This window comes from Perca flavescens, chromosome 16 (assembly GCF_004354835.1).
Source record: "Perca flavescens isolate YP-PL-M2 chromosome 16, PFLA_1.0, whole genome shotgun sequence".
Lineage (NCBI taxonomy): Eukaryota > Metazoa > Chordata > Actinopteri > Perciformes > Percidae > Perca > Perca flavescens.
In genome coordinates, this window is record NC_041346.1 from 19719314 (window position 1) to 19739109 (window position 19796).

The 19796-nt window shown below is 39.4% G+C and overlaps 1 protein-coding gene across 1 annotated transcript in view; it reads right to left on the minus strand.

Annotated features, from left to right (window-relative positions):
- The window catches only part of astn2 (astrotactin 2), a 295245-nt gene that overhangs the window by 198524 nt on the left and 76925 nt on the right, over positions 1-19796 (minus strand). Inside the window, exons 4-5 of the mRNA XM_028602252.1 lie at positions 10462-10891; positions 2854-3105 (exon numbers count right to left, since the gene is read on the minus strand). Coding sequence (XP_028458053.1) covers positions 2854-3105; positions 10462-10891 — 682 coding nt within the window. The remainder of the gene's footprint in view (positions 1-2853; positions 3106-10461; positions 10892-19796) is intronic.

The window sequence follows — 19796 nt, forward strand, 5'->3', positions numbered from 1 at the left end:
TGAGGATTAGCACCTCTAAATCGGAGGCCATGGTTCTCAGCAGGAAACAGATGGAGTGCCTTCTCCAGGTAGGGAATGAGTCTTTACCCCAAGTGAAGAAGTTTAAGTACCTTGATGTCTTGTTCGCGAGTGAGGGGACAATGGAGCGGGAGATTGGTCGGAGAATCGGCGCAGCGGGTGCGGTATTACATTCAATTTATTGCACCGTTGTGACGAAAAGAGAGCTGAGCCAGAAGGCAAAGCTTTCAATCTACCGGTCAGTTTTCGTTCCTACCCTCACCTATGGTCATGAAGGCTGGGTCATGACCGAAAGAACGAGATCCAGGGTGCAAGCGGCCGAAATGGGTTTCCTCAGGAGGGTGGCTGGCGTCTCCCTTAGAGATAGGGTGAGAAGCTCAGTCATCCGTGAGGAGCTCGGAGTAGAGCCGCTGCTCCTTCGCGTCGAAAGGAGCCAGTTGAGGTGGTTCGGGCATCTGGTAAGGATGCCCCCTGGGCGCCTCCCTAGGGAGGTGTTTCAGGCACGTCCAGCTGGGAGGAGGCCTCGTGGAAGACCCAGGACTAGGTGGAGGGATTATATCTCCAACCTGGCCTGGGAACGCCTCGGGATCCCCCAGTCGGAGCTGGTTGATGTGGCTCGGGAAAGGGAAGTTTGGGGTCCCCTGCTGGAGCTGCTACCCCCACGACCCGATACCGGATAAGCGGACGAAGATGGATGGATGGATGGAATTATCATTTCGAAATGTACTTTTTATCGTGTGCCATTGAATAGTTTTAGAAAATATCTAAATGTATGACCCACCCTAATTGGGTTAATAATGCTTACCACTAATCACAAAAAGCTAATATTTTGTGTATTTAAAATGATCAATGAATAGGTTGATACGGTTCCACAATGCTTACTGTCTGAGAATAAAGTCAGAATTCTTAAATTTAAAGTCAGAATTCTGAGAATAAAGTCAGAATTATGACTTTAAACTCAGAACTCAACTACACTTTTCACGTGGCCCTAATCCTCTTCCGTAGATCTCTAATCCCAAAACTAACTGAGATAAATACCAAAGGCACCATGCTGAAGGCATTGCCACAGATATAAAGAAAAGACAAAACCCTACATCACAGAAAGAAAGGAATGAGCGGTATTGCATTTTTCTCCTATGGCGATTGCCAAGATACTACAAAATGAAATATATTGGCAGTTGAAAACACTTCAATACATCTGGAGGACTTAGAAAAACTCAAGGAACAGACAGAAACTCCCCCGCTCTGCATATTTTTAACATTTACTGTCTCATGCCTAGTCATCCCCAGCCACTGGAAAGCATGTAATGTCCCATCTTTAGTCAGACACTTTTTCTTTCTGCTAGCTTTTGCCTCTACTTGTATATTTTAAAGCATCTGCTGTTTGCAGAGGAGCAGGAATAAAGTGCTATGTATAGCTCCTGCTCTTGCCATGGGCTAGAATAAAATATGGATGTATGTCTCCCCATGCTGCGCCAGCTAAACATCGCAGGCCAAACTGTGACCTCCAATTGCTCCAGACAGGCTGAAGCTCTTGACTGACAATTAATTCAGAAATACACCCAGGTCATGAGGTTTAAGAACAAGATCCTCATATAAAAATATTTCAAATAAATATATATTTTGGGACAGTGTGGAAGACAGTGATTCAAATGTATGGGTTAATAACTCATTGTTACTTTTAATAAGTAACAATGGCGTGCAGCCTATTGCTGGCAGGTAACACCTGGAAACACCTACTGTACAGCTGTATTGAATTGGAGAAAGATGAGACTTTATTGATCCCGGGTTGAAATTCACAAGTTACTGTACCCGTCAAGTCATACTTTGGTGAAAGAAACTCAAAAGTAATGCAAAAGTAGTGTAAAGCATTACACAGAGACCGTAATAATGTAATATAACTAATATCTCTCAAATGACAGTAACTAGTAATCTATATTGTATTACATTTTGGAAGTAACCTGCCCAACACTGTCCAATGCAATCTGAAAAGGTTCTGGGAGCCAACATTGCATGCAAAATCTAAAGCATGCAAAGACACTCTCCCTACACACATGCATACCTTTTAATGTATGCTGAGCAACAGAAACTAAGGCAAATATAAAAGCAATATCTTCCACAGTGACATTCTTTGACTACCAATCAACCGTTGCCAGGATGCATTGTTGACCATATTTCAGATCGTATCTCAGAAAACAAGGCAGAAACATGGTCAACAATGCATCCTTGGGAGGGTTGATGGTTGACGATGTTTCATGTCTAATCTTAAAGAAACAAGCCAGGAAAAACCTCACAACAAGCTCTTTGGAAATCAAATTAACTCTACAACCTGCCAAATAGTGAGAATGTCTGAAACTGAACCTGGGTGTCATTTCAGCAGGTTGTCTTGAGCCATGGGAGTGGTTTTCATGTGTTCCTTATCCATCATCAGCACCAAGATTGTTCTCATATTCTTTGGTGAATCATGAAAGACTATAAGAATCATCACTTAGGTGAGTCAACCTCCTCCCACATTTCACAGAGCTCATCCAGAGGGCCTGTGACCTAATGGGCTCATCTTAAATGGCAAAAATCCAGCTAAGCTCTGGGGAACCCCTCTGTATGCAGCAAGCAAAAATACAAGGTATTTATCCCATTTCTTTCCCGAAGGAAATGCGTTCAGTGTTTCATTGAAACACACTACCAGTCTATTAGTCTGTGAGTGCCAAGAAGTGGCTCTCTCCCTTGGAGCTTTGACGAGTGTGCAACTCATAAAAATGAGGTTCTGGTCAGTATTTTGTTCTATACCTGACTGAAAACTCTGAGCATGACTGCAGCAAATTGCCTAGCTGTTACCTCCCTCAAAGGCTAGGCTTCTGCAGCAATTCCTGGCGTAGCAATCTGGGTCAAAACACTCTACTCCTGCTCCTGGATTGTGACCTTCATCCACCTGTCTTCTGTCTCTCTCTATGTGCAGCTGCATGAAGCTCTTGAACATCTTAGCCAAGACGACCAGGCTGGACTCAGCGGACAAGTGGGGTTGATTCCTGACAGAAAGCCGTCGTCCACATTCAATGGCATCTTTCTCCATTCTGTCTGCTGGGGCTCCTTTGGAGACATCATTTGATTTTTTTTTTAAACTCCTGACACCACAAAATACTGCTGAAGTGATAAGCTTTGTTTTCAGTTAATGCTTGAATACTTAAGCCATACAGATCCAGGCTAACATCAAATTAGGGAGCGGTGCTGTCCAGCTAAACACAAAGTAGCAATCCTATTCTATGCCATGTATAAGATAAAATGAGATAAATTGCAGGTACTAAAGTGTGTGCATAACCAGTATGCAATCTACACATAGAGTGCAAGGACTATCCCATTGACACCGTGATTATTATCACTTCCAAATGCACCTTGAATCTTCCTCAAAAGTACTGTGGATGCTGTCAGAGTTAATCTTTTCCTAGAAGTCATTGTTGTTGTTATGCAGTATCTTATTATAACTTGGGGCAACTGAAAGGGGTATATCATCTATTTAGTTGTTTCTGGCATTTGGGGATTGTAGGTTTTATGGGTGTTGATTTATTTGTTAAGGGGTTACCCCCTTGTAAATGTCATATTTTCTTTCAAATTTAATATTTTTTTGGGATGTATTTAACCGCTGTATTCTTTTTATGACTATTCATGACACTTTGTGACACTTGTAATTGTTATACAGTGATTGTGCGGGGAGACACTGATGAATGTCTTCACGGTAAAAAAATATGTTAAACTTTTGACAGATTCCAAAGACAATATAAATAAATAAAATATTGTGAACTATTTCCAGATCTTTCTACAGTGTTACTGGGAACGTTTCCACCACATGTAGGAGTGGAAATGAAGCAGAAAAGACATTATGCAAATATAATTAGGATAGGGTGCCAATTTATCACACACTGAGATAATTAATCACACCCAGAAATAATTTGGTAATGTAATACACTGCAAGCAACTGTATTTTTCCTACAATTGCATATTGACCAAAGGCTGGCTGAGGAGAACAGCTGCAGTTCTGGATTTGCTCCTGAACAAACCCCCAAAAAATGGAATGGGTGGATTGGACCGAGGTCCACCCATAATATAAGGCACGCATATATTCTAACTCGTAACATTTCAATTTTTATGATGGCATAACCTGATTTTAAATACAAATATCATTGTTCAATTTTCTTTCCTTCTGTCAGTTTAAATTACAGAAAACACTATAAATTATTTAGGGTTCTAAGCCTGAAGTGGTGGTGCCTATTAGCCTATTTTTATTGTTTGTTATTATTGTGTTACTGCCTATTCTCCTTTTTCTGTTTTCTTTCCTAAAGTAAGAGCACTCAAACCTTTAAAGACGTTGTCTATGTGAACGGTTTGAATAAGTAGCCTAATAACTTTAATGAACTAAGAGTCTTTGAACTACTGGGAGCACAGAAACATCAGATATATTGACTAATGCATGTGGGTGAGCAGTCCCAACCACATTTCAAAACAGCCTCATAAAGATGGTTTATGAGTTGGCATGCAATCAACCCACATATATCGATCTGGCGTGGACTTGGTGCTTACAAATCCATTTCTACAGGCATGTCTTGTTTTTCTCTCTCTGACAACAGCATAACGTTGGATCAGATTACTAAGGCTTCATTTCCCAATGAGTCACAATACCTGGACCCACCCCCCCTTATTTTATTCTAGTCATTTCTGCTCCAAATCATCTCATATGCTGCTGTACTCTGCATATAGGAGTTTATTCATTTTGTGCTGCTTTGAAACTTCTCGACAAACACAATGCACCAGAGATGCTGAAGCCATGATTGATGAAACTGACACTGGCTGTTTTCACACTGGAGTGGGCACAGACTAGAATTCTATGATGAACTGCTTAAAGTGTCACATTTATTGGATGTATGGCCTGAGTTCACTTAGAAAATCATTATAACATACAGCCTACATGCTGGATCTTGATCATGCAGTGATATTTGTGCACACTCTGTACATATGCTGCTCATGTGCATCTTTAAATCATCTTATTCATCTCGCTAAATTGTCCTTATTGACAACACACAACTTAAATGCTTTCCGTAGATAGGGCAAAAGGAAGAATGTGAAGTCTTTTTAATTAACTCCCATCTATTTATCATAGGGAATGATGACACGCCTGATTCAGTATTAACCAAAACATCACCCTGAGCTAGCTTGAGTGTGCCAAACCAGCAGCCATTTCTCAACAATGATGTCACATTAGCGATCTGAAGCTTGACACTGGATTATTTCTCTCCAGAGCTCGGTAAACACTCAATAAGCTTGGTATGACAGTGGTCTTGTGGAGGATGAAACGATTTATTTTCATTATAAAATTGACTGTACTAGAAGGGATCCTTTTTTAAACAGCATGTCTCTCTTTTGTCTATTTTTAAGCAATATTTAGTTACACATTTACTGCCTCAAACTTAAAATAAAAGTAAAATCTAATTATCTTTTAGCAGATTCTCTCTGGGTTACAAGTGGTGCCCAAGGCTTTATCTGTGTTTACAATATAAAATAAATACCCAGTAACTGCATCAAGCATTCTTTACAAACAAAATAATTTTACTGAAAGGAATAAAAGGCACAACAGGAAATACTTTTGGATTCTGAAATGCTTAACTATAGCATTAATTTTGATTTATTGGCCAAGTTTTTTTTATTAGCTACAGTATGCTCCTAGATATAAAACTTTTATAGCAACCCTGGGGTTTTCAAAAGAACAATCACAATACAGCGATAATGTCTTTGGTTATTTGTTGAAATTGTTAATTTAACTCATCAGTAAGAGCTGTTAAGAGGAAAATAAATCACACAGAACTCTAAGTTAATTTAGATCGTCCAGTTAGTGCATTTAATCAAAGGATAATGTTGAAAAACAAAGTTGATGAGTCATTCTACATGGGAAGTGGATGGATTATTATTGTGTATTGTTTCATTTTAATTAAGGAAACAACCAACAAAAAAAGAGGTAAGTTGACTAGTTAGTGTGCTAATGTGACCACATGCTATGCTTGATTATTTTTCATGGGTTTGGACTGAAAAGACACTATAATAGCAATATGGCCAATGTATCTGTGAGTGTATGAGCTAGAAGCTAGCTTTTTTTATCTGAAAACAGGAGCATGATCTCCGGTGGTTATTACAGTAATCTCAATTTATTAAGATAAAAGCGAGGATACATTTCTCAAGGTCTGCAAGGATAGAAAGCACCTTATTTTTTTTAATGTTTCATAGCGGCAGGACAAAAAGAAATTAAGATTTACCAGTCCTCTTGACTGGATTATTGAATAATGCAAGAACAACAATGTGCCAACAGTTGCTTTAAGAGGTATCATATTCTAATAATCTTTTGAGTTCAGAGATTAAAGTTGACAACACAACTCATTGCAGTTGAGATGTCGCTCTTTTTTTCCATTTTCTACGTACGCACAGAATTCATATTTGTATATTAAAATGTACCAATATTGGCAGCAAGAAGTGACATCAGTAGCTTTATGCGGGTTAAACCCAAAGTGGACCCCCAAAGCAAAAAGTTGCAACCATCTGCTATCAGGAAAGGTTTTGTTTCATATGCAATAAAAGTTGTTAAGAAACTACTTTCTTTAAACTTTGTTTGAAGAAGTAGGACACAGTAGTATTTGCTCAGGCCTGTACAGTAAATTACCTCTACAAAGAGCTCTGGAGATGACATAAGTATGACTGACAACAAAGGCTACACATGTAGGCTGGAAGAAGTCAGTGGTAAACTCAGAGGAAGCGGTATGTGTGATGATGGCAGTCTGATGCTGGTGCCCTGAGCGTTTCTCAAAAAACATGTTTTTTAGCATGCTGCTAAGGCTTTTCTGCACTTGAATTACACCGTACATGTTGCCCAAATGCATTCCCAAAGCCATGGGAATCTTGCTGAATAATGAAACTGACAGGCCTCATTTGTTTGGTTTTCTGTGTAACAAAAACCAATACCAATACCGTGCATAACCCTGTGAGGCATAGCCATAATCCCTGGGGATAATACTATTGAGTTCAGCTGAATGGCTTTATCTGTCAGCAAGGACAGACAGATAAAGGATGACTGGTATTTGGAGACTTTTTCGGATGCAGAGCAGCATAGAACAGGTGGGACAGGAGTTAATCACCCCTGTATTCAAATGTCGCCGCGTTATGCATTTTACAGATGGGGAAGCAGAGATCAAATTAAATGGTTTGTGCAAATATCTTTTGGAAAATGCCAGATTGTTTATGAGATTAAAAGAAGGATGTTAGAAAAGCTGTATTTGAAGAAAAAAAAAACCCACCATCATCTGACCATTTGTCTCATGAATTAGCCCATTTTATACATAGTAAGTGTGCTGGTGTAATACCCTGCAATGGACTTCATATTGCCCACATCACATATAATATGAACCTTGAAGGTTTATGTTACACAATGGTTTGCCTCTAGATGCATCTGTATACTGTATGTGTCTGAACATAAGTACATGTATATTTAGTACTCATACTCACATTCAGCAAAAACTGTAGCTGAAATTGGGTTTTTATTTGTTTTTACTTTGAGGCCAAAAGGGGACTTGTTGCTGCCACCTTTATGTCGGTGCTGGACTATGGTGATGTTATATACAGTACAGGCCAAAAGTTTGGACACACCTTCACATTCAATGCGTTTCCTTTTTATTTTAATGACTATTTACATTGTAGATTCTCACTGAAGGCATCAAAACTATGAATGAACACATATGGAATTATGTACTTAACAAAAAAGTGTGAAATAATTGAAAACATGTCTTATATTTTAGATTCTTCAAAGTAGCCACCCTTTGCTTTTGTATTAATAAGGGAAATAATTCCACTAATTAACCCTGACAAAGCACACCTGTGAAGTGAAAACCATTTCAGGTGACTACCTCATGAAGCTCATTGAGAGAACACCAAGGGTTTGCAGAGTTATCAAAAAAAGCAAAGGGTGGCTACTTTGATGAATCTAATGTTAATGTCTAATGTTTACAGTTATTTCACACTTTTTTGTTAAGTACATAATTCCATATGTGTTCATTCATAGTTTTGATGCCTTCAGTGAGAATCTACAATGTAAATAGTCATGAAAATAAAGAAACACATTGAATGAGAAGGTGTGTCAAAACTTTTGGCCTGTAATGTACATGCATGCATCCACGCAAAGTCTACACGCATTGTTGGACACTGTTTACCGTGGAGTACTGAGGTTTGTTACTAATCTTAAAACCCTTACTCACCACTGCTCCTTGTATGCTCAGGTTATCTGGTCTGCATTGTCCACTTGTAGACTTAATCATTGGCATATTTTTATTTATAATGCTATTCTCGATCTGCTTCCGTCTTACCTACAGCTCTATATCCATAAGAAAAAAAAAACAGGAAGTTATTGTCTTGGTTCCCATGGCTTATCCTTGTTTTCCGTACATAAAGTCTGCACTGAACTGGGTAAAAGGGCGTTTAAATATGCTGCTCCCTCTGCGTGGAACGATTTTTGCCTGAACCTTGGTGAGTTGGTCTCACTAGATGTTTTTAAAAGACATTTTAAGCGACATTTGGCTATAAATGTTTTTGACCAATTGATCGGTTTGATCCTTAAATTAGTTGAATATCTTGATATTTTATGATCCTGTAATTTATTATGTGTTTTCAATGTGAATTGTTTTATGTCTGAAACTCTGTTAACTGTGCTGCTGCCTGTCTTGGCCAATACACTCTTGTAAAAGAGATTCTTAATCTCTATGATTATATTCCTGGGTAAATAAACGTAAAATTAAAAAAATAGTAGTCCATTCATTGCTGGTCATTATATGGTTAATGTGTGGGTTATGTCTTGCTGCTTACAACTAGTATGATTGACTCTTCTTAGAGCTATTTGGGGATAGTCTCCTTTTTGTTATCTTGTAATAATGGCATCATTTGGCGATTAGCCCAAGAGACAGGCCTGTACAGTAAGAGCCTTGATCTCTTTGACCTCTGCCTCACTTCTCTTGTCCCAGTGGCTAATCCCAAAATTCTGCATTCCCACTTGGGAATAGAGCAGAAATTAACCTCCGTGCATTCACCATGTTGCATAATTTTCCGTTTCATTTTTACATAAGGGCTCAACATAATATATGCAAGCCTTAAGTTTGTATCATGGCTGAAATCCAAGTTTCATTATCAGCTGTGGTCAGGGCCAGGGACTGTAAGGCTTTAATTTAGGGTTTGTTTGTGATGTAAATGTAACACATTTTATCATTTTATACTCCATTCAAATAATGTTAATAAAGTCAAACTTAACCATAATCAGCTTTCTCTGTTGTTGAGTTCTGAGTAAATACTTTCTATCAGAATCTCAAACACAGATCGGCAATGTGCCTAAGAAATATTAAGTAAAATAATGTTAATTTAAAACGTGAACGGAAATCATCAGTGCTTTATCCTTTTGCCAGCCTATTTTCAGGAAGTAATTACCCAGTCAGTCAGAAGCAAAAAAGTTTGTGTAAATCAGGTTATGTAGACTGATAAATACTATGGAAGCAAGGGGCATTTTCCACAAACTTCACCCATGCATAATTCAGTAGGACATGAATAACCCGGGCACCCTCCAACTCAGTCAGCACCCTTCAATTATTAAAGTTGTGCTTTGCAGAGGAGCACCCAAAGTTCAACAGGATATACTGTAATATCAACAAATGCTACATAGCCTACATTACATACATTATGTTTGAAAATCTCTCCAGCAGAATATTTGAAGTATCCCTTCCAGTTTTGTCACCCCTGACTATGTTTAGCAAGGGTCAACAGGTCACCCACTGATACACCTCAAAATCTAATCGACCAGACTGATGGTCTCTGTCACTGTCTTGCCCTTAAGACATTACATTAAATTACATAGCACTGTATTACATTACTGCTTGACACACAAAGCCGATGGTTATGTTAACCAAGTTGGTATGTAAGAGTGTGGTTTCACTGTCAATGTGGTTTCAGAATACAATTAATACTTATTTATATGTCTCATGGAATACATAATTATTATCATTACCAGCATGATGTACTGTAATGGCGTGAGTCATTTTTGTTGACAAAATGTAAGCAGGACATGCTGTGCTAAGAACATGTTTGGGCAGGCCAAGGTCCAAAGTGAATTGTCCAGGCTGGGCCATCTGGGGAGCTGGCACTGAGCGCCTCCACGGATGTACAAATCATGCTCTCAAAACTACCACTGAGCAAAACAGATTTTCTATGACAACTCATAATTTTAGTGTATGCTGCTTGTAGTTTAATGACAAAAACAGCATGATGCTGTTTATTTCACAGGTATAGCATAATTAATCTCTATTGTATGCATACAGTGCTAACATTTTTCCATCATACTAAATTGTTTTTCAAGGGAAATTTATATAGACGACCTACCTCGTTTTTCAAAATTATGCTTAATTTCATTTTCCTTGAACATCATTTCTGAGTGTCCTCCAATGCCAATGTTAACTCCATAGTCCTCCTGGATCTTCCCATCCCTCATCTTAGTGTGGAGCTTGTTGGGCGTGGAGTTAAGGGAGTGTCCACCTGGGTCCTCCTCATCACAGTCGTAATCATCAAGAATGGGGGTCTCGCGGATGGGCATACCGATGACCGAGCTCCCGTGTTGGTGTGTATTTCGAGAGCCCCGATAGCTGTCTCGACCCTGGGGTCCGAGCAGAACAGAGGGAATGTAGTGGATCTCATGTGTGGCCTCGGTGCTGGCGCTCTTCTGTGGGATGCGGCGACGCTTGCACCATCGGTGGCGGGTATACAGGACAAGGGTGAAGAGAAGAATTAGGAGAAGGAGGGCAATGAGGCCTCCCTGGATAAAAGCAAGAGAAAAGACAGTGTGAGGGAAGCACACAAAGACGACAATGCTGATGTTCACACTTAATTGTTAATGTTGATATTTTACGTGGTACACAAAAATACAAACACTTAACAGATTGTCCATTATTTTAGGTTGAATGGCAATTAGCACCATTTGCCAGCTATTACAGAAGGTATGGCTATCACCATTTCAATAAGTGAGTTCTCAAAACAACATGAGCCAACAAACAAGGTCCTAAAGACACTAACTAATTTGTGCCTAAGCTAGAGACCGGCGCACTGGGCAAATATAGGCTACAGCAAAGGATTTAATATGTAAATATGTAATGTATGTCTTGTGTTACTGTGTAACGTCACTGTGTGCCCCACCTCAAACAAATTTAAACAACTGCGCGCCCCTACTCATTACAACCCTGACCCATGTCCACAGGTTTTCATCACTCAGTAAATATCCATATAACAATGGATAGAGAGGGCTCCAGAGATATAACAACCTTGTTGATGGGACATTCTGAACCTTAGCAGGGTCAAAGAATACATTAATATTGCAACAACAATGTAAATGGACTGTTCTTATATAGCGCTTTTCTAGTCTCAACGACTACTCTAAGCGCTTTAACATTGTACAGGAACCATTCACCATTCACACACATTCATACACTGTGGCCGAGGCTGCCGGACAAGGTGCCACCTGCTCATCAGATAATCATTCACACACATTTACATGCGCAGCATCGGGGGCAACTCGGGGTTCAGTGTCTTGCCCAAGGACACTTCGACATGGGACTGCCGGGCCAAGGATCGAACCGCCAACCTTCCGATAGGCAGGCAAACGCTCTACCACGTGGCTGATAATATATATATAATTGAAAGAATGTGTTCACTTTTTTGTGTGTTCAGATATAAGTGAGATACAACTAAGGGAAAGAGTATTAATTTTGATACATTGACCGTGTTGGTGAGAGAGCCAAATTCCACAGAGAACTAGGATGTGCCTGTCTCTTTCACCTCACACAGTACCTTTGCCTCACGTCTCTCCCTCCACACACATTCCTGTCAACTATCCCTATATACTAATTTGTCTGCATTGTTATAAATGATGATTTAGTTGCTTCGGTGAGGATCATAAGTAACTCTGGGCTTATTTAGGAAAACACAGGGCGATCCCTGTAGCACTGATGACAAAGCAAGAAATTAGAAGGTAGGAAGAATGCAGACACCCTAATTCATATACACACACATAGAAATGCACTCACACACAATTAAGTTGCTGTTTGGCACATTACGGAGTTTTTAGTGCTCAAAATCAGCACTTTGTTAGCACATTGTGCACTTTCTGCAGTCAGGCATACAGTTGGCACCTGCATACATTGACATACAGAAATGGACATATACACGAGATATCAGTATTATCTTATAATATAATGCAGCCCAATATCAACAAAAAAATCATAAACTTTAACCTCCTAAATCACCACAGAGTTGAATAAGCACTTTTCAACAATATTTTGAGACCATAAGATTCACAAATGATGAATGTACTATGTATTACTAATAGTAATATTCCCAATCTATATAGTTTCTCCAGCACATAGACACAGAAGTGAGGCATCTTTATTTTCTTTGTAGCAGTGCTGCTTCTGGACTCAGCACTGGCTTGTTACACACAAGCTAGTGAACCAGGGATGTTAGCCTGTTCTGCCCTCCCTTTCTTCCTATGGTCCTTTCTTCCTCTTCTTTCTGTGGTCCTGTAAATTCACCAAGGAGCATTGCATTTCTCCACGGTTCATTCAATATCTCACCATCACAGAAACATCAAACACCCTGGCATACACGCTGCGGCTGGATGATAAAGTGAATCCATATGCACGGACAGAATGGGGGAAAGAAAGGGAGGGCATGACTTATTCTTTGATTTTTTCACAAAGACATCCAATAGGTGAGACGTAGTATTTGATTCAGTCAGACATGGTAACCTAAAGGCGATATATATTCCTGATGTCAGACAGAAAATTCAGGGTCAGCGCTTTTGCAAGCATATATTTAAAGATGTGGTTATATTTGCAAAATCACACACACACACACACACACACACACACACACACACACACACACACACACACACACACACACACACACACACACACACACACACACCCCATATGCATAAACTTCAGCCACAGGAGCGTGAGTGCAGGGAACACGCAAGTACTTGCAGACGAAAAAAGAAATCACAACAAAATAAGGAATAAAATTCACATGGGATCATTCATCACAACATTTCATTGATCATTCATCAATTCCATTTTCATGAGGAAAAACAAACCCCTTTCAAATTATAACTCATGCACTGCTGGGTGTCCATAAATCAACCTATGCTGAGAGGGGAGGCAGCCCAGAGAGGACTAATACCACGGACAAACTTGTTCATTAATCTCCAATAGGGTGGCAGCTTTGCAGAAATGCAGTCCCGCAAACTCCCCTTCACCTGCAGTTCTACATTAACTCCCCTGAGAATAGCAAAAACATATGAAGGCTTTGGTTTCATTTTAGCAGCGTAGTGATAATGGAGTGACATTGTACAGTATGGCTCTGCCGCACCAATGAAAGAAATTGCATTGAAAAAGAATAAACGGTAACACTTTACTTCAAGGTATTGACATAATCGTGACATGACACTGTCATAACTATGACATGACACAGTCATGAACGTGTCATAAACGTTATAAACAAGTCATAAACGTTCATGACTTCTGTCATTAAATGTCATTTGTTTTTTGTCATGACAAGTTAACATTGTTTGGGATGTCTTGGTTATGACAACTTGACATAATGTCATCCTGTTAAATGTCAAGTTGTCTTAATAAGGATACTTCAAACAAATTTTATGTCAACTTGTCATGACCAAGACAACTTCTGGTAATGTCACTTTGATTAATCTCAACTTGTCATAATCAAGACAACCCAAACAATGTCAACTTGTCATGACAAAAACTGAATGACACTTAATGACAGAGGTCATAAACGTTTATGACTTGTTTATAACATTTATGACACGTTCATGAGAGTGTCATGTCATAGTTATGAGAGTGTCATGTCACAATTATGTCGATACCTTCAAGTGTTACCGAATAAACTGTTGAAATATCGCTTTTAAAATAGTGTTTTTAGCAGCCTAAAATGTAAGACTGAAATATTTTCTGCAGCTCGGTGATGTCTTTATTCATCTCAACATTGCAATAACACGTCAGTTGAATGTCACTGAAAAGTAAAGGAGGAATTGTCTGTTTGTCATGAACATTTTAAGTAATTACACCTTTTACAATTGCAACACCATGCACTGGTAGGACAAACTTGACATTTAAAAGCTTAATTGCCCTCCTTAAATTTAAATATGAATAACGCAGACTTGGTGCGCAAGTACAATTAAGTAAGTCTAAAAGCTTTACAAAGTGCAAATACTCTACCCTGAAAAGCTATATATACACCACTTTTCATTCTGTTAATTTGGCTCTGTCACATCAGTGCCCTTAAGATCCTCTCAAATTCCCTTTCCTGTAACATCTCACAATGTTTTCCTCTGCACTTCCCACCCTTCTCGCCTTTTGTTCTCACTCCTTCTCGATTACTGTGCGTCTCTCCGTCTCTATTCCCCTTCATGTTTGATCACATCTTCCTTCCACTCTTCAGTACAACAGCCATATAAATTCACAGTGGCAGATGTAGCCATGAGGGAAAATGGGTTTTCTGTTCATCTTCAGACCCTACAAATCCCTGCTGCTTTAGTCCTAAGTGACTTCACGGGGAGGAGAGTGGCTGGAAACCCCATAATTCCACTCTTGTCTGTGGTATAGGTTTACTTCGGTCTGTGATTATTTTCATTACTTCACATTCTTTTTTTCCTCAACAATGCTCTCATTTCCCATCTGTCTCATTTTGTGTGTTATTTATTAATTTTGCCTTTTTTTCTCCTCTGCACCTTTCTTCCATTAGCCTTCTCCTGTAAATTTCCGGTTTTTCCTGTCGTGCGTTCTTTTTACCTTTCATTTTCTATCAACCCATTCCCCCTTTTCCGCTCTACTGTGGATCATGTTGCCTCTTTTCTTTCATCATTCCCTGCCAGGCTCACTTGCAATGGTTTTATCCCTTATCACTTACTTTTCATCCTTAGTCTTTTACAGATTTAATGTAGAATTTGGCGACAAGCATCTGCACTGAATTATTCAACACTCTCGGTAACCTTTTTTTCAGCAGACATAATACCAGGAAATTCCTCAGATTAAGCCATTACCTTGGTTTAGCCATGACAGCCATCTTAAATCTACAGGAGGACAGCAGCAGGTTTGTACTTTTTTGTTGGTGCATATAATAACACAAGTGATTGCCAGAATGACATGGGTGGAGGGCGCAACCTCCGAATGAATCGGAAAGTGGTGGAGAAAGCTATGAAAGTCTGAGTTATACGGAAGAAAATAGATTTTTATAAATACTCAATGTTGCTGCTACTGGGGCATGTTTAATTGTACTTTACATTATTCTAGTGTTTACTGCATTTCATAAAAGCTCTGCATAAAAATAAAATCTCCTGATGCTGTTTTTGGGCTTGGCGTGAAAAAAAAAAACAATACCATACATTGCATTTTAGTAATTGTTTTTCTCCCACTTTAAAACATTAAACTAAAAAATATCCACTACTATGTGAAAGCAATTGACAGGATATGTTCAGATGGCTGTTTAGACAACAATGCAATTTAATTAATATGGCTTCAATAAAATAATAATAATAATAATAATAATAATAATAATAATAACAATTATTATTTTTTTTTTTTTTTTAAGAAACACACCTAGGGCCCTATTTTAACGATCTGCCCACTAGCTAACAGTCAGTTGCTGTTTTATATGATAGACGAGGTTAGCTTGTCACACCAATCACATTTGATTGGATAAAGTTATGCTTTAGATTTTAAGCTGAGTCATTAAATTATTTTACATCTCATAGGAAAAGAAAAGTAAGAATACTGAAAAATTGTATCTGTTTAGCATATAACTTGAGATAAATGAAAAATTTACATACAGGATCAGAACTTGTACTGTGACCAAAATTAGGGTCGCACGATACGAGAAAAAATATCTAATTGAGATTATTTTGATTTGATTATTGTGATTGCATTATTCACGATATTGGAGGGAATGATCATTTTTATATTATGATTCTCATTTCATTGAAAAACAATAAAATGATTATAGAGTGATTTTTGTGAGAATCTGTACCATTTATCCGTTTCTTTAGTCTGTAGGATAGAATTTGTAGGCCCAGATGTCTCCGCAGCACTACTTAATTTTGAATGAAATATTTTACCTTTAAAAAATATTGTACCTCGTGTGTTGTGTGTTTCTGTAAGTTTACATTTCTGCACATTTTGCCTGAGGGAATTACCCACATTTCATAGCGTTGTGATGTGAAAACACGGGGTTACTAGGGAAAGCCCAGGAGTGTTAAATTAATAAAACAGGGAAAAAAGGTAAACAAGAAGGACAGTCAATTTCCAGAAATACTGAAAAAACAGCAGGCTGGGATGGCCTCTACACGGCTCTCAGAGAACCTCCCTCAGAGTCCATTCCCAAATACGTAAAATACAAACGTTTTTTCATGGCCACATGCACTTACATGCACGTGCGGCCGGACCGGCTAACAAAACAAAGAACAGCTAAGATCCGATTTCAACACACACAGAGTGAGTGTGACTTCATTCTCTGCTCAGGATGCCATTACTCCACTATATATTTACTTGGCAAATATTTCTTTGCTGCTATATTAATGTTCTGAATGTTTATTAAGCAGTAGAAAGTAAAGAGGTTAAGAAACCCACAGCAAAACCTCATTAGACTTGATCAATGAACTTGATTGAAGCAAATGTGAATTAAAGATATTCAATCACTGATTAACTAATTGCAGAGAGCCCCTAAAGGTATGCGTGTTAATGAAAGAAACAGCAACATGCAAGGTTTGGGCTTTGTTAGTCTTTAGAATATGCCATACAATGCTGGCATGAGTGAGAAATGTTACATTTCAGCTGTCAGTCTGTAAAGAGTCATAATAGTCCATGAGGTCTCTACTATAATATATATATATATATATATACATACATACATACATACATACAGTGAGGAAAATAAGTATTTGAACACCCTGCTATTGTGCAAGTTCTCCCACTTGGAAATCATGGAAGGGTCTGAAATTGTCATCGTAGGTGCATGTCCACTGTGAGAGACATAATCTAAAAAAAAAATCCAGAAATCACAATGTAAGATTTTTTAACTATTTATTTGTATGATACAGCTACAAATAAGTATTTGAACACCTGTCTATCAGCTAGAATTCTGACCGTCAAAGACCTGTTAGTCTGCCTTTAAAATGTCCACCTCCACTCCATTTATTATCCTAAATTAGATGCACCTGTTTGAGGTCGTTAGCTGCATAAAGACACCTGTCCACCCCATACAATCAGTAAGAATCCAACTACTAACATGGCCAAGACCAAAGAGCTGTCCAAAGACACTAGAGACAAAATTGTACACCTCCACAAGGCTGGAAAGGGCTATGGGGAAATTGCCAAGCAGCTTGGTGAAAAAAGGTCCACTGTTGGAGCAATCATTAGAAAATGGAAGAAGCTAAACATGACTGTCAATCTCCCTCGGACTGGGGCTCCATGCAAGATCTCACCTCGTGGGGTCTCAATGATCCTAAGAAAGGTGAGAAATCAGCCCAGAACTACACGGGAGGAGCTGGTCAATGACCTGAAAAGAGCTGGGACCACCGTTTCCAAGGTTACTGTTGGTAATACACTAAGACGTCATGGTTTGAAATCATGCATGACACGGAAGGTTCCCCTGCACATGTCAATGCCCGTCTTAACCCTTGTGTGGTCCTTCGGGTCCTTGTGACCCAAAGGACAAAACAAGGGTTAATACAGCACCTTAGTGCTTGTTTGTACAACATTTTGGCCAGCTTAAACTGTGTTTAAATGTGCTCTAGAAACAAACTTTCTTACTTACTTTACAAGAGACAGGGTTTAGAGAGCAATTCTCAACAAAATAAACGGAAGTACATAACCCTTGTGTTGTCCTTTGGGTCCCGGTGACCCGAAGGACAACACAAGGGTTAAGTTTGCCAATGACCATTTGGATGATCCAGAGGAGTCATGGGAGAAAGTCATGTGGTCAGATGAGACCAGAATAGAACTTTTTGGTCATAATTCCACTAACCGTGTTTGGAGGAAGAAGAATGAGGAGTACCATCCCAAGAACACCATCCCTACTGTGAAGCATGGGGGTGGTAGCATCACGCTTTGGGGGTGTTTTTCTGCACATGGGACAGGGCGACTGCACTGTATTAAGGAGAGGATGACCGGGGCCATGTATTGCGAGATTTTGGGGAACAACCTCCTTCCCTCAGTTAGAGCATTGAAGATGGGTCGAGGCTGGGTCTTCCAACATGACAATGACCCAAAGCACACAGCCAGGATAAAGGAGTGGCTCTGTAAGAAGCATATCAAGGTTCTGGCGTGGCCTAGCCAGTCTCCAGACCTAAACCTAATAGAGGATATTTGGAGGGAGCTCAAACTCCGTGTTTCTCAGCGACAGCCCAGAAACCTGACTGATCTAGAGAAGATCTGTGTGGAGGAGTGGGCCAAAATCCCTCCTGCAGTTTGTGCAAACCTGGTGAAAAACTACAGGAAACGTTTGACCTCTGTACTTGCAAACAAAGGCTACTGTACCAAATATTAACATTGATTTTCTCAAGTGTTCAAATACTTATTTGCAGCTGTATCATACAAATAAATAGTTAAAAAATCATACATTGTGATTTTTTTTTTTCAGATTATGTCTCTCACAGTGGACATGCACCTACGATGACAATTTCAGACCCCTCCATGATTTCTAAGTGGGAGAACTTGCAAAATAGCAGGGTGTTCAAATACTTATTTTCCTCACTGGCAATAATATATATATATATATATATATATACAGTGGGGGAAATAAGTATTTGACCCCTTGCTGATTTTGCAGGTTTGCCCACTTACAAAGAATGCAAAAATCTACAATTTTAATCATATGTACATTCTAACAGTGAAAGACAGAATCCCAAAGAAAATTCCAGAAAATCACATCATATGAATTTATTAAAATTGATAACCATCTGATGAGGAAAAACAAGTATTTGACCCCCTGGACAAACAGCATGTTAATATTTTGTAGAAAAGCCATTATTGGCCAGCACAGATGTCAAACGTTTTTTATAGTTGGTGACAAGGTTTGTGCACATTTCGGCAGGGATGTTGGCCCACTCCTCCCTGCAGACAGCCTCCAAATCATTCAGGTTCCGAGGTTGTCGCCTGGCAACTCGAATTTTATGCTCCCTCCAAAGATTTTCAATCGGATTCAGGTCTGGAGACTGGCTAGGCCACTCCAGAACCTTGATGTGCTTCTTCTTCAGCCACTCTTTTGTTGCTTTGGAGGTGTGCTTAGGGTCGTTGTCGTGCTGAAACACCCATCCTCGACCCATCTTCAGCTCTCTCACTGAGGGAAGGAGATGTCGGTCCAGAATTCCACGATACATGGCCCCGTCCATCCTCCCCTCAATACAATGGAGTTGTCCCGTCCCCTTGGCTGAAAAGCACCCCCAAAGCATGATGTTGCCACCACCATGCTTGACGGTGGGGATGGTGTTCTTTGGGTTGTACTCGGTGTTCTTTGCCCTCCAAACACGACGAGTTGAGTTGAGGCCAAAAAGTTCTATTTTGGTCTCATCTGACCACATCACCTTCTTCCAGCCTCTTCTGAGTCGTCCAGGTGGTGAATGGCGAACTTCATGCGGGCCTGTACATGTTTCT